The following is a 16,440-nucleotide window of genomic DNA, read 5'->3' as shown; positions in this document are numbered from 1 at the left end:
AGCAGGGCCACTGGGATTAGAACCAGTGCCCATGTGGGATCCCAGTGCATGCAAGGCGAGAACTAAAGTTGCTAGGCTATTGCACTGGGCCCTGAACTTTTCTTTTAAAGATTTATTTATCTTATTGGAAAGGCAGATGTACAGAGAGGTGAGACAGAAACATCTTCCACTCTCTGATTCTCTTCCCAAGTGGTTCCAACAGCCAGAGCCGATCTGAAACCAAGAGCCAGGAACTTCTTCCTGGTCTCCCACACAGGTGCAAGGTCCCAAAGCTTTGGACCATCTTCACTACTTTTTCAGGCCTCATGCAGGGAGCTGGATGGGAAGCAGAGCAGCCAGGACATGAACTGGCATTCATAATGAGATCTTGGCATGTGCAAGGCAAGGATTTAGCAACTGAGTCATTGTGCCAGGCTCCAAAAGATTTTTTTAAAAGAGTTATTTATTTATTGGAAAGTCAGATATACAGAGAAGAGGAGAGACAGGAAGATCTTCCATCTGATGATTCACTCCCTAAGTGAACGCAATGGATGGTGCTATGCCGACCTGAAGCCAGGAGCCAGGAACTTCTTCCGGGTATCCCACAAGGGTGCAGGGTCCCAAGGCTTTGGGCCGTCTTCGACTGCTTTCCCAGGCCACAAGCAGGGAGCTGGATGGGAAGTGAAGCTGCCGGGACTAGATCCGGTGCCCATATGGGATCCCGGTGCGTTCAAGGCGAGGACTTTAGCTGTTAGGCCAAGCTGCCGGGCCTTCCAAAAGATTTTTTTAAATTAAGAATCTGAGCCAGTGCTGTGGCGCAGTAGGTTAAATTGCTGTCTGTGGCACAGGAAGCTCATATGAGTGCCAGTTTAAAACATGACAGTTTCATTGATAATCCAGCTCCCTGCTAATGTCCTTGCATGCACAGGAAAAACCTGATAAAACTGGCTTCAGCCTGGCCCGGTCCCAGCTCAGGTAGACGTTTGGGGAGAGTGAACCAAAGGATGAAAGATTCTCTGCTCTCTAACTCTACCTTTTAAGTAAGCCCATCTTAAAAAAAAAAAAAAAGCCATAAAAAGATTCCCAGTGATATCAAATCAAACTCCTATGAAACTGTCCGTGTTTGACGAGAGGGATACGTGGAGGCCCTGCTCTGGCAGAGCTGGTCTTGGCATTTTTCTGCCAAAGCCTTGGCTAACTTCTTCAGAATAAGCCATATTACCATCTTATTGACCCTTCAGAAGGTTGACAACGTGACCTGAACAAGCGGACTGTCACCCTAAGCCTCGGGCTGCCTTTCCTGCTTCTGCTCTCACGGCACTGCTTCCCCCACGTGGAACACCTGCTTTCACCGTGCTTTGTCCTCAGGATCTGATTCGAGATTTCAAAGAAATCTATCAGGACATTAATTCCATTTTGTTAATATCTCCAATTGAAAACTCTACTCTTGCCTGTAGCTGATCTGGGTACCAAGCTTTTGCTATCAAGTAGAAAGTCTGATTAACTTTTAGTTTTTGAGCCATAACTGCACAAGCTGAATCAATTAAGATGTCTGCGGTGCTGAACCAACTGTCTGTGTTATCACTGGCCTTCAACCAGGGCACAGACTTACGTGGACGCCTGCTGCACGAGTTCAGCCCCGTCTCAGCCCTTCTCACACTTGTAAGACACTGACTTCTTTAGAGCAGACTCAGAAAAAAACTTCATAAAACATCCATAATTTCGTAATTCTGTTTCCCAAGTTTTGTCATAAATTTGATATCTGCTCCTGTGTCAAATTTACCAGGATTTATGTTTCTCTGCTAGGGGCCCTTTACAAACTGATATCCTAGCCTTGTTACTGTTTCAAACTAAACTCCATTCAGACATGTTATAAAAAAAAGGTAGTGTGAGTTTATTTTAATGTAAATAAATTTTAAAATTCATGTGTCATTTTTCCTATTTACATATTTTTCATGAGGACTGTGAAAACCTAATATAATAGAAACTGTCAATAATGAACTAAAAAATAAGAACCCAGAACCTACATAACAATATCAAGTAGTCTACCATGTGGGCAGCTGTAGGACAGGGAGAAAAGAACCATGAACAAATAATGGCCACAACTTTGTCAAATTTGATGAAAACAATAATGATATAGATCCAAGAGAAAAATTCCCAGGATAACATTTAAAAAAAACTCATAGCAACTCAATTACAATGGAACGGCTGAAGAGAGTAATAAGGAGAAAATCCTAAAGGCTTTTAGAGAAGGAAAACCACTGCAGAGAGTTAAATACAAAGACTTGAAAAACACAAAACTGCCTTCAGTCACAGCAGACTACATTCTGTGTTTATCCTTTTAAATTTATAATAGGTGTTCAATCATAAACAACCTTTGGTAAATTACAATATTACTTTGAAACTACCTACTTTAAAATGTAGTTAGCAGGGGCCAGTACCTTGTCATAGTAAGTTAAGCCTCTGCTTGCAGTGCTAGTACCCCAAATGGGTACAAGTTCAGGTCCTACCAGCTTTACTCCCAATGCAGCTTCCTGCTAACACGCAGGAAAAGCAGTGAAGATTGTTCGGGTTCTTGAACCTGTGCACCCACATAAGCGACCCAGACCAAACCAGCTCAGGCCATTGTGGCTACTTGGGGAGAAAATCAACAGATGGAAGACACCCTATTCCTCCTTCTCTCTGTAAATTGCTTTTCAAGTAAAAATAAAATTTAAAAAAATGTAGTTAGCAAAAACTAACTACAATTATTTTGATCACTGACATTATATCCCAAGAGGCTATCACAATATTCACTAAACCCACCACTGAGTGCTGGGGTCGGGGACAGGCCACACTACACTGAACCATAGCACCTGCAGAAATGTGTAAGAATTGGAGCTGGCGGACACCCCTGGCTACAGCACCCTCTGGTGCATGTAAGAGCTGAGGCTAGGGGTAGATTAGGTTGGGCTAGGCAATAACACCTATTGATATATGCAAGAATTGGGCCTTTAGGCAGGCATAGCAGGGGTGGTAGGGGTCACCCTGACTAGGTTAGAGCACCCAATGGTGCACATGAGAACTGAGGCTGGTAGCAACCAGGTCAGCCTAGGCCCTAGCACTCACTGGTGCATGCAAGAAGCAGGGCTGGGAGAGGGTGGGCGTGGCTGGGTCAGCTAAGATGCAGTACCTGCTGGCACCGTGAAAACTGGGACTTGGGTCAGGCTTATTAGGGTTCTTTGGGATTCTGCCACCAGGCCGTAGCACCCGCCAGTTCACATAAGAACCAAGGCTCGGCATGGCAATGACCAAGCAACTGTACCCACTAATACATGCGTTGGCTGGTATAAAGGGAGAAAGGAGCCTGATTTCGCACCAGCTAAATCAAGGTCTGAACCTCTGAGGTGAGGTTTCTTAGGGGGCTACCCAAGTAGATTGCTGAGCTTAATCTGTGACCGTAGAGAAAATCACAGACATGTGGTCCAATCCTGTAGCGCACTTTGTAGGACGGGGCCAATGAGCTGCTGACATCTGTGCCAAGAACGGAGAGCACACCCAGATGAACACAAAAGACAAAAAAGCCAGCTCATCTAAGCCAACAGAAGACTTCAAGTACCTCATCAAAGGATGGAAACAAGGACACTTTGAACAACACTCTAAGCACACTGGGGTGGAAAACGACAGCCACTAGGCCTCAGAAAGACAACTGCACCTCTAGTTTAGCAAAATCAACCACATCTCAGAACACTCAAGATCATGCAAGTAACACCGCTGGAACTGTGTGTATCCTAGACACCGAAGTAGGGTGAGAGCACGGAGTGACACACTTTCTCCCCTCTCTCCACCCAGCCATTGTGGACAACGGAAAGAGGGAACATTCATCTCACCTACTTTCCCCTTCACCATCTCCATCCTATCCAGAATCAGAGGACCACATGGGTCCATTAACGCCTCCTTCATCTTTGTAATAAATATCAAAACAAAAAAATCTAAGAAGTAAAATATTTGCTGAAAGAATCAACTTAGTGTAACATAGCCTGCAGTTTGCTGAACAACAAGGCTACAAAATTAACATTTTATAGCCTTAAATATGAACTCTAGTGACTTCTGGAACGAATTATTCCAGGAAAACATGAAATGCAGTTACTCTATTTTGGTCATATTTCCTTGACAAATACTCACTTCCAATACTCTGTCCTTTTCTACAAGGGACGTAACTTATTCTACAGGATGAAGGATTCTGCACAGCGTTTCTCATCACTATAATTAAAGATGGCAATAAGTCACATATTTTACACATATTGATGTTGGTAAGTGGACCTATCACTGAAATTCTGGTGCAATACTGTTATTTGTTCAAATTCTTATATAATCTTACAAGTAATTAGAGTGGGACATATTCAGCCTCATAGCTGAATGAATACTGTGTTATCATCATAATCATTATAATGAATTACTCTCAATAATAAATATGCCACAAATTATATACGACTATACACACACACTTTTGAAGCATTCAAGAGCTTCAAGAAAATTTCAGTAATTACAAGTTAAAATTAGCAAATAAACCATAAAATTAGAACTTTCATCTCTACCAGCACTGCTCATCTGATTCTCCTAAAGGATAACATACATGCAGATACACACACATGCATACCTTCTACATGACATGCTCACATACGTGTATTCATGGAAGAATTTAGTATTAGAACTAAGTCATGTCACACATCCATAAAATCAATAGTACCTCATTTGATGTCTGTTAAATTAGGAAAAGCAAAACAATGAGAAGCACGGCATAACCCTTTCCTAACATTCTTTTGGGTCACTGGAAAGTCACAGAAATCCTGCAACTGCTTACCAGTTCTTCCGACGTCAGATGCATCAAGCGTTCAGCTATTGCAGCACATTGGGCCGCGTCTCTGATCAGTTCCCCTCGTTTATCACCGACCACTAGCTCAGGCCATGTCAGTCCTTCATTCTTTTTAATCAAAGAAATCTCCAAGCTATAGGTTTAAAGAGTAATGATCTATTAGGCAACTACACAAATTATAAAAGCAGTAGAAAACAGAAGAATCTTCTATAAGAAACTACTATCCTGTTCCTTCTTGTTTAGTGACAGGAAACAAAGGGCATAATCTACGGCCAACTCATCTGGATTTTATGAAGTGGCGGAGGCAGCACTGTGGCACAACTGATTCAGATGCAGCCTACAAACAGCAGCATCCCACACTGGCACCAGTTCACGGCCCGGCTGCTCCTTTTCCAATCCAGCTCCCTGCTAATGCACAAAAAGGCAGCAAAAGATGGCCCAATGCGACAAGCATGGAAGAAGCTCCTGGCTTAGGCTTGGCCCAGCCCCAGTGTTGCAGCCATTATGGGAGTGAACCAGCAGATGGAGACTCTTTCTGTCCCTTCTTCCATAATGTAGCTTTGAAAGAAATGTTAAGAAATACCACTGGATATACCACTTCAAATTTGGAAAGAATGGGACCAACAAGGAAAACGACTGTTTCTAGTGCAGGTGTAAACTGTGTTTTGTGACATTTAAGTAACAAAAGTGCAAAGAGCAAGCACAATGAGATGAGTATGCAGACGGGAGTGGAACAGGAACAGAGTAGGTATTTAACAAACTGAAAAACACCTGTAACCAAAGAGTATCCCTCTGTGTGTGGAATTAGCAGTTCACTTTATTTTCACAAATTAATAGCACAATACATAGCTACTAATAGGAAGGTCAAGCAGATTGTTGGGTAACCTGGATTGCTGATGCATCAGGGAAGGGAAGGGAAAGGAAGGGAAGAGAAGAGAAGGGAAAAAGGGCTGAGTCAGGGAAGGTTATAGATGTGCGAGAATGAGGAAGCTCGCCTCCTCTCCTCTGGTACAGGCTTGGGCCATCCTCCACTGCTTTCCCAGGCATGAGGCAGGAGACTTCTCAGTGCATATAATTCCATGTATTCCAGAATGAAAACAGATTATGAAAGCAAGTAAATTAAAATTTAAAAATTTATATTTAAAAATTCCAGGAGTACCAATTAAAAAATAATTTTTACCTACTGCAAATACTTGCTATTGCTACTATTTCCAGAGCTAGCTAATCGATACGCTGCATGCATAGCTGTACGAGGTATTGTTCATCTTAACTACAATCATGTTCTTTTACATCTCCATTTTCTAATCTACTTTTACAAAAATAAGCAACACAGACCAAACTATCGTGATCACCTCTGAGGAAACCGCCATGGAAAGGGTAGAAATAAAAACAGTAAAAATCATAAATGTAATTCAAACATGAACAAAAACTATTAGAATACCTATTATTTTCCTTAATTATCCATGTACTGCTTTCATGATCAATTGATGAATACAGCTTTCCTTCCAGAAACGGCTGATCTCTCAACACAATGCTGATGTTTTCAGGCAAAAACTGTATCTGAATGTCATCCTTCGTACTGCCTTCTGAAAGCTGTATTGTCACTGTCAAATCATCTTCAGTTTGTTGCCAGTGATAGAGAGGTTCTACTTGGGGAAAAAAAAAAATTATTGTGTAATTCAGACTTAGAAACCACAACATACTTGCCTGAAAGAAAACAACGTTAGCACATCTTCCAGTGATTGGCTCATAAAAAAGCAATTATAGACATACATACATACATACAACTTTTGGGGGCATTCTGACTCTAAAAGTTGTACAGCTGTTTTTGGCATTTTTTTTTCTTTATGCTTACCTAATGTTCCAGGAGATAAGTGCACATAAAATATACTAATGATTATAATCCTTTATTTGCATTATCTCTCTGCCTCTCTCTTCCTCTCTCCTTCACACATAGGCACAAGCTCGCACGCGCACACACACACACACACGCAGTGGGTAACTGTTTCAGAATACAAAATATGTCTCCCACAAAAGCCAGTAAAGCACTTCATGAAGACAGAACCTTTGAATCCCCTCACCGCAGAAAGTATACAAAGCACCTAACTAATTTTCATAACTGACAATTGCTTTAGATGCCCTTCTAAGCATTCAGAGACTGTTCTCTTGATACTTAGAAGCAAATGGCAAGATAGCCTAGCAACTGAGAAACCAGTTAGGACAACTGTGTTCCATACTGGAGGGCTCAGGTTTGATTTTTGCCTGCCAATGAAGCCAGTGAGAGGCAACAGGCGATGGCTCCAGTGGGAGGGCACCTGCCATCCATAAGAAATGAGGGCTGTGTGGGGGAAGAAAGAATAATACTTTAAAAACCAAGGAATTTGCAGGTTTATATTAAAGGGAACCACAGACACCGTAATGTAAAGGGGGATTCGACGTATGAGATGTCCAGGGCAAAGCTGGACGACAGTAACAGGCATGCTTCACTCACTCACAAGACCATCTGCATCAGAATCACTCGGTCTTAGCTAGCTCAGCAGGATGACTCCAAAGATTAGAGCATTCCTGCATTTATTCCCAGGCAATTGGTCTTAGCATTAGTAGAGATTAACACTAAATTATGACAGAATTTGGGGCTTGCTTGAAAATAGATCTTAGTGGCAATTTAACAATAATAACAAAATTAAAAAATCACATGACAAATCAGGAAACCAAGGTTATCTAGCAGCTGGATAAAAGACCATGAAGCACATTTATGGGGGGACACACACAGAGAAAGCAGTATTTAATTCCTCAAAGTTACAAAGAGTTCATTTTAAATAATTAAATTATTTAACACAAAGGATAAATTTAAGAATATTCTGTACAGTTATTAAATACTATAAAAATCTGTTAAGTACATTATGCAGTTCCTGGCTAATAGCACTGTATCATTCACAGAGGGGGATTTTCTTAAGTATTTTGAAAATGTGTATTCTTTGATACAAACACAAATTTCTTCTGAAAGACCTTGCTAATTTTCACTCAAAAACATTCCCTTCACCCACTGAACACTGAGAAAACTAAGTGATTTTTGCCCTCAGAGAGCACTTTTCCAGTTTAGCATGAAAGGTAAGAAGCTGTATATTACTTGACTGTACTTTAAAAGATTAATACCTTCAACACAACCACAGCGTTCTCTCAAACACAGGAACCCAACAGAGCTCATTCCTGATTTCTGACTTTTTTGGGGAAAAAAAACCCCTAAAATAATAAAAAAAAAAAAGTGTGTGGGGGGGGCGGGGAAAAGGGATGCAGGATAATGGCTTAACTGGCTAATCCTCCCCTTCTAAGTACCCACATCCCATATGGATACAGGTTCATGTTCAATTCCCTGCTGATGGCCTGGAAAAGCAGTGGAGGATGGTTCCAAGCCTGGGGACCCTGCACCTGCATGGGAGAGCCAGAGGAAACTCTGACTCCGGGCTCCGGACCAGCTCAGCTCCAAATCAACGCAGTTTCAGCTGTTGCAACCATTTGGGAAATGAGCCAGCTAGTGGAATATCTTTCTCTGTCTCTCCTCATTCTGACTTTACAATAACAATAAATCTTTTTAAAAAGTTTAAAAATTTTTCAAGCAGCCAGAAGTGTGCATATTTACATAATATAGTGCAGCGCTTTAGCACATGCTGACAAAGTGTACTGCTCAAAGCCAAGCAATAAATGCTTCTCCCTCTCGGAGGCACAGGGTTCACTCTGGCTCACAAAGGAAACTTCCCCTCCTTCCTAGATCGGCTTACGTACTTACTTTCCAACAAGCCTCTATCCCCTTGGACCCTGCCAGCCTCCATCCCTCAACACATTATGGTTTCATGTTCAGACCAAGTTGTTTTAGCTTACTTGAGGCAGAACATGTGTGGTATTCATCTTTCTGTGCCTCATTTATGACCCTTGAACATACAGCCCTCTAGTTCCATCTACTATGCTGCAAATAAAAGCATTTTATTCGTGAAAATATTAAACATCTGATCAAGCACACTGACATACAGACTTTCTAAAAAAATATTTTGGGGACCCAGTACAATGGCTAAGTGGCTAAATCCTCACCTTGTATGCACTGGGATCCCATATGGGCATCACTTCATATTGTTCCTGGCTGTTCCACTTCCCATCTAGCTCCCTGCTTGTGGCCTGGGAAAGCTGTGGAGGACAGCCCAAATCCTTGAGACACAGCATCTTTGTAGGAGATCCAGAAAAAGCTCCTGGTTCCAGATCGGCTCAGCTCTGGCCATTGTAGCCACTTAAGGAGTGAACCAGTAGATGGAACATCTTTCTGTCTCTCCTCCTCTCTGTAAATCTACCTTTCCAATAAAAATAAATCTTTAAAATATATATACCTTGGTAAATACACAATTGTTAAATCAGCTCGCACACCTAGGTAGTGTATTTCACTGATAATTGGGAAATATTAAAGAAAAACTTTAGAATATATATATATATATCTACATAGTCCTATCAGAAACTACAACTTGATTGGGAAAACAAAATTGTAAAAAAAAAAAAATGTACATAAACAGAAAAGAGCTTTACAAAGGTCAAAAAGTAGAAATACCTTTGATTTCCTGTGGCATGTCCTCATGCATATTTTCATCAAGATTTTGCCCACTCTGAACAAACTGGAAGGATTTGTAGGAGACAATCATGAGGCCATTTCCATCGGGCTCAATAGCTGCATAATGTGGCACTGACTTTCCATGGAGAACATCACGCTTAATAATTTCATATTTTTGAGAATCTATAAAAAAGTAGTTTAAAGCATTACCAAAAGCATGATAAAATTTTTGAAAATATCTGAATATTAATTTTTATACATTTTAAGTGTACAATAAAAATAAAAATACACAACTTACTTCTCTGTATGTAAAACCCTATTTTAAAATACTAGGGGTGGGTCTGACGAACTCTGTTCTAGACCGATCTTCAACATGGTAGCCATATAGCACAGGAAGCTCTTTAACTAAAATTAGGTAAATTTTCAAATTCAATTTCTTAGTTACGCTAGCCTCATTTCAACAGCTCAATAACCCCAGCCAGCTAGCAGCTAACACTGCAAATGGTACACACAGAAAATATGCCCATCTTCCAGAAACTTCTCCCAGACAGCAGACTCCAGAGCTGCAGAGCGACCGAGCTGCAGCTGAGTTTCCGAAGGATGTAGCTGCTCCCTGATCGAAGCCTGCCTGCCTTCTCAGGCCTTGCAGGCATAGCACAGACATCTTCGGAAAAGCACCACGGAGTGCAAGCAAGGGAAAAGTGCGAAGTGTACTACTTTTCTGCCTGTTCTAACTACTAAGGAATTTACTGGAAAGGAAATACAGAGTACAAACGATTTTTTTTAGACACACTTGAAGATGAATGCTACAATCAAATAATAGCACTTACTGTGAAGACACAATCTAAAAAAGCTTTTGGTATAGTAACTAAATTTATTCTATGAATACAGCTTTTTTTCTTTTTTTTTTCTTTTCTTTTCTTTTTTTTTTTGCTTCCTTGCTTGCTTTAAAAAGTACTGAAAACATTGCAGTTGAGTTCGTACAGTAGCACTGCCACTCTATTAAGGCAGATTGTATCTATAAGCTTCAAACAGGGATATTAAAAACCATAATGTTATATCATGTTTTAAACAAGACTGTTTTCTAAAACATCTGTCATTGTTTTTACCCTAAGTCCTCACCTACATACATGCAGTTCATACATATTTAAGGATAAGCTTTGGGAAAGCAGCAGCGAATGGCCCACGTTTTTGGAAACTTGATCCACATGGTAGACCAGAAACAAGCTCCAGACTCTTTTGTGGATCAACTCATCTCCGGCTGTTGCAGCCATTTGGAGAATAAGCCAGAGGATGGAAGATCTTTCTCTCTTCTAAAATCAGCTTGTAACTCCCTGAATGTACTAAAAACTACACTTTCATGTGTTTATCTGCAGGGCAAGTCATCCGAGCTGCCTTTGAAGACCCAACTGTAGTCACTGTATTTTTACGCAATGCCTTTTCTCAAAGTGGGAGACAGGAAACAACAGGAAAGCCTCAAAAGGTAGAATTTGTGATCAAGTAAATGTTGACTACTACACTGAAACTTTTTGACTGAAAAATTTTTTAAATTTTAATCAGATTAAATACCTTGGATATCCACAATTTCAACCCTACTTGACCACAAAATGTAACTTCTAAAATATTCCACTCAACACAGTTTAGAAAAACTTTTGTTAACAAAAAAAAACCATTGGGGGAGGTATTGGTGCAGTGGTACGCATGCTAATCTTTAGCCTGTGGTATCAGCATACCACATAGGTGCCAGTTGGTGTCCCAGCTGGTCCACTTCCCATCCAGCTCCCTACTGAGAGCCTGGCAAAGCAGCAGCGCATGGGGCCAAGTCCTTGGGCATTGCACCCACATGAGAGACCAGGATGAAGCTCTTGGCTTCGTTACACCATTGCTGCCAACTGGGGAGTGAATCAGCAGATGGAAGACCTGTTTCTGCTTCTCTCTCCATAAAATTTGCCTTTCAAACAAATATATCTTTAGAAAAAAAAATTAAACCTAAAAGAGAATACAATTATACTAGTAATAGCTGAGGAGGGAAAGGAATAAAACATTTAACAGGAAACAATCAAGGGAACCATAAAGAAAATTAGTGCTTTTACAACTATGAGAATAAAAAAGGAATCCTGCCAATGCACCTGAGTAGCAGGCCCACATCCTTGAGATTCCCGCCGTGCGCGAGGACCGTGCAGTTCTGGGCACCCGGCTTTCTTCCTACCCACCCCAGCTGCTGCAGCCATTTGGGATGGAACTGGTCCTGGAACTCTACCTTTCAAATGAACACGCATTTAAAAGAAAAAGGGAATGTGAGCCTAAATGTGTCTGTCCAGGGAGGCAGGCAATGAGTTTTCTAAGGATAGCTAATGAGCTACTGTGGGGTGAGCTCATGTGACAGGACCAAGTATCCTGGAGAAGGGCAGCAGAAACACGCGTGACAATTTCTCCTAAAAGATATTGAACTGCGTGCTTTCACTTTAAAAAGCCAAAGTGTCTATCACTGAGAGTAGGATTCTGCAAACTATATCATGGAGTCTGAATCTACAACTATTTTTATATGACCTAAAAGCTAAGTATCAGCTTTCTTTTTAAATAATTATATGTATCTGGAAAGTAAAAATTCAAATTTCAATGTTCAAAAATAAAGTATTAATAAAACACAGCTGTACTCCTTCCTTTATATATTACCTATGGCTCTTTTTGCACCACAGTGGCATAGTTGAGTAGCTGTGACATAGATCTGAACGTATGATATCATCTGGTTCTTTACAGAACAATTTCCAATAGTTAATCTAAAGTCTTAAGTTACTGTGTTCTTCCAGAGATGAAACTACACCCTGGGAATAAGAACAAATAAGTTGCATTAAGTATTCTGAGAATAAATCTAGGTTTATTCAGCTTACTTATAAATTATCGTATCATAATATTGGAACGTGGATATTTGGTTTTGACTTTATAATAAAAGGAAAAGTTCCCTTAAAATACAAGTACTAAACTAATTGGCTTTATCAGACTATAACCTCACCAAGGTAGAGACATATAGTCGAATGGAAATGAATGATAATTTGTTAAACTAACCCACTCCTTAATGAGGAAGCTGCTGCTAACTGGAGAGAGCACAGGCACCGGGGGCCAGCTCCCCCACCAGCCACAGCAAACAGCGCACTTGGGACGGCAGTGAGAACCAAGCAAACGCAAAGAGAAACTTAACAGTATTAAGGAAATTCAAGCCTATACATGAGAAAACGATTTTTAATGTCAGCTTAGAGGCCTGACAGCCCTGGAGACCAAGGGGCAGGGCCTTTACACACACCAAGCCCAGCAGGCTTGAGGAACGTGCATTCTCCTGAGGGCAGCAGGCAGCACTCAAAGCCACTCCCATCACAGAGGCGTTTATACTCATCACATTGAAATTACACTATCATTTATCATAATTTTTATCTACTTAGAAAGTTTTCCATCATAAGATAATGCATACATTATTTACATTTAAAAGGTACCTTAAAACGGTCAGAACTTATTTGTTCAATGTCTCCTTTCACACAGAAGGCATAACTGATTATGAAAATGCATAGCTATTATTTTTTAATAGCCCATAGCAGAAATTATCTGCATGCCCATTGCACCAGGGGTAGTAGGCTCCAGAAACCGAACACAATGACCACAAAGAAGCTGACAGCATTTAAGGGGGATCGGTGTGCATCTCAGAACCTACTGGAGAGAGACAATGACAGGGCAGGAAGCCGGGGGACAGAGGGGAGCTAGAATTCTGTTTTCTTCTTACCTTTATTTTTCTTACTGATAGTCACCCACTCCAAACAAACATAAAAACCACTTCCTTTCATATCCAAGTCCTCTTTCTCTATTCGAAGAAGCAGGGTAGCTATTGAATGTTCTTCCATTTTTTGCAAGGAGATACTGTGAATTATGATAAAAGGGTTCCCAAGCTCCTCATTAAACACAATCTAGAAAAAAAAATTACAATCATGTGCATATCACATAAAAACAGAGCAAATACACAAAATTCTGCCACCATGCCAAAGTTTTGAATGCTACCTATTACACGGAACTGGAGAAAAAAAGCTTCAAATGCTTTTAAACACAGGCTGGAATTCGAAATAATGTTGAAGAAATAACCCTTTAAAAAGTTCATTTGTGGGCCCAGCGCAATAGCATAGTGGTTAAAGTCCTTGCCTTGAACTCGCGTGCCAAGATTCCATATGGACACCGGTTCTAACCCTGGTGGCCCCCCTTCCCATCCAGCTCCCTGCCTGTGGCCTGGGAATGCAGTTGAGGACGGCCCAAAGCTTCGGGATCCTGCACTGACGTGAGTGACCCAGAAGAAGCTCCGGGATCCTGGCTTCGGATTGGCTCAGCCTCAGCCATAGCAGCCGCTTGCGGAGTGAATCGACGGGACAGAAGATCTTCTCTGGCTCTCCTCCTCTCTGTATCTCTGCCTTTCCAATAAAAATAAGTAAATCTTTAAAAAAAAATAAAATAAAAAGTTAATTTGTGTGTATTCCTCCTTGACCTCTTGGCTCATTTGTGTAACAGAGAGGACGAATCAGCACTCTTAGCTTAAAGACAGAGGCACGGGGCGTCCGAGCAGCCATGCAAAGGAACCCCAAGAGGTCTCCCACCATGAGTCTCAAGGCAAAGAAAGTGTGCTACACAGGAAGGCGCACGTGCTGCTCAGTGCCCCCTCCTCACATCGCCCCCCGCGCCACGGGAGGGGTCTCCCCCTACTGTCTAGCTATTGTGTATATGTGGGTATGTTCTCCTGCTACCATTTCGCTTTGCTTATTTTCTGGAAGTTTTCAAAGGTAAGAAGATTAAATGGCTTTGGGAGACAAAGCATGATGTTTATTTCTCCAAAATAAGAACAAAGGTATATTTAAAAAAAAAAAGGTAATACAGTAAGTTGCCTGTAAAATGTAAACCTGGAGCTCATTTTGGGGCATAGCAGTTTAAGTCAATATGTGGGTCACCACCCCACACTGGCAATGCCAGTTAAAATCAAACTTCCTGGCAATGCTGACATTTCTTTTTTATTTATTTATTTATTTATTGGAAAGTCAGATATACAGAGAGGAGGAGACAGAGAGGAAGATCTTCTGTCTGATGATTCACTCCCCAAGTGAGCACAACGGCTGATGCTATGCCGATCCGAAGCCAGGAGCCAGGAACTTCTTCCCAGGTCTCCCATCTGGGTGTAAGGTCCCAAGGTTTTGGGCCGTCTTCGACTGCTTTCCCAGGCTACAAGCAGGGAGCTGGATGGGAAGTGGAGCTGCCGGGACTAGAACCAGCACCCATATGGGATCCCGGCACGTTCAAGGCGAGGACTTTAGCCGCTAGGCCATGCCGCCGGCCCCTGACATTTCTTAAAAAGCAAATCTATATATCATCTAAAGACACAAAATCCTTTTTGGTTCTTGTTGACATCACAGACTCGTGAGCTAAATGGCTATTAGATTTGTATTGAGGGAAACATCGTAAGATACATAGACTTTTTCTATTATCTGAAGTCTCCACACATATGCATGCCCTTATTTGAAAAATGTGCTTTAATATCATTACTTTCCCTGTGTCTGAATAACTCTGCCAAAACTGGTCAAGCAGCAGACATCTTGGATCCATTCTAAAGATTTCCGTAGCACAATAAAAAACAAAAAAGCCTTCAAATACTCAGAGGTGACAGGGAAACAAATTTTAAGTTGGTTGACTGGGTTTTGCTTTTATTTGGCAGCCATGGAGACACCACCAAGAAAGGAATATGGTAAGTTTTTAGTAGACATCAAAATTCTACTTCTTCTTCTTTTTTTTTTCTTTTCCATGTGACTGAGAGTCCTTTCCCAAGGACTGAGAGGATGTGGCTATAAGAATAGATGTCTGAACTTCAAAGTTTCCAGTTCTGAAAAGAGACCTAGCATCCCCTGCGAAACTGCCGCACACAGCGCCCTCTAAGGGACAGGCAGCACACCCACAACCTCCCTGTGCTCCACCACACTGCTGCATCACTTCCAGCTTCAGCTCCGGATGCAAAAAAGAAACTCCCTAGTCCCCAAACCCTCTCAAATTGTTTCTTACAGTGGAATTTCAGAATGTCCTTCCTACCTGAATGCCCGCTGTCCTTCCACTTCACACAGAACCCAATCAAGACTATTAATTGAAACATGTCAGTAGAGTATCTATATCGTTACGCAATACACAGCAAAAAGGCATGAGTCAGATTCAAATTTTTAACTGCTTAACATATTATTGAAAGCCTAACATATGCCAAAGAGACATAAACCATGGAAAGAAAAAACAAAAAACAAAACAAAACAAAAAAACAGAAAAAATTCCTGCTGATCTCCTTATAGCAAAATGTATAGTGTTATTTTTAAGCTCAGTCTTTGAAGGCATCTGGTGGTCCAGTGGATACACTTTGTAATATGTAAATACACTGAGTTTATATATCTTTATCCAAGCTACATGCTACCTGCTGAAGTTTAGACAGCATTAATATTATGACATACTCATTATTCAGGGATAATTAAACAACTCTTGATGACAGACGCAAGCATCATTTTTTTCCACTTCAAAAATTGTGGTTTTAGAGAAATCAACTCCTTATTACTATTAATATTGTAATCTATCCCTAAAGTTCAAATGTTCCATTAAAAAATGAAACAAAAAATGTCATCTTAGATACTGGTTCAAAACACGCTTTAACTATAATATGCTTTTGTAAGAGAAAACCTTGTAAATCAAGCATTTGACCAAATAGAAGCATAAAAACAATTCTAACAAGCAGGTAGAGAAAAAAATCCCCAAAGTTTGGTTTTTGGTCAACTGCATTTACTCGCATAAAGCAGTAAACAAATAGTTTTTGAAAAATGAATTCAGTTCTAAGCAATTGCATTGGCCACAAATGAAAACAGGAACAGGTTACACATCAGCACACAGATGGCACGCCTGACGATCAAGGACAGACAAAACACCGTTTGAATATATGGAAAAAAAAAATCCAAGAGCTCTCATGTAA

General features: G+C 40.8%; 1 protein-coding gene across 2 annotated transcripts in view; it reads right to left on the bottom strand.

The window, feature by feature from the left end:
• The window catches only part of NUDCD1 (NudC domain containing 1), a 65,568-nt gene that overhangs the window by 16,243 nt on the left and 32,885 nt on the right, over positions 1 to 16,440 (bottom strand). The window contains exons 4-7 of one of the 2 annotated variants that reach the window (XM_040979407.1): positions 13,198 to 13,378; positions 9,426 to 9,608; positions 6,276 to 6,483; positions 4,823 to 4,967 (exon numbers count right to left, since the gene is read on the bottom strand). In XM_040979407.1, coding sequence (XP_040835341.1) covers positions 4,823 to 4,967; positions 6,276 to 6,483; positions 9,426 to 9,608; positions 13,198 to 13,378 — 717 coding nt within the window. The remainder of the gene's footprint in view (positions 1 to 4,822; positions 4,968 to 6,275; positions 6,484 to 9,425; positions 9,609 to 13,197; positions 13,379 to 16,440) is intronic. The other variant, XM_040979408.1, reaches the window with a different exon arrangement.

This window comes from Ochotona curzoniae, unplaced genomic scaffold, assembly GCF_017591425.1.
Source record: "Ochotona curzoniae isolate NIBS_2020 unplaced genomic scaffold, NIBS_Ocur_1.0 contig_3190, whole genome shotgun sequence".
NCBI classification, from domain to species: domain Eukaryota; kingdom Metazoa; phylum Chordata; class Mammalia; order Lagomorpha; family Ochotonidae; genus Ochotona; species Ochotona curzoniae.
The sequence above is the reverse complement of the archived record's forward strand: the minus strand, read 5'-3'. Positions and strand labels throughout refer to the sequence as shown.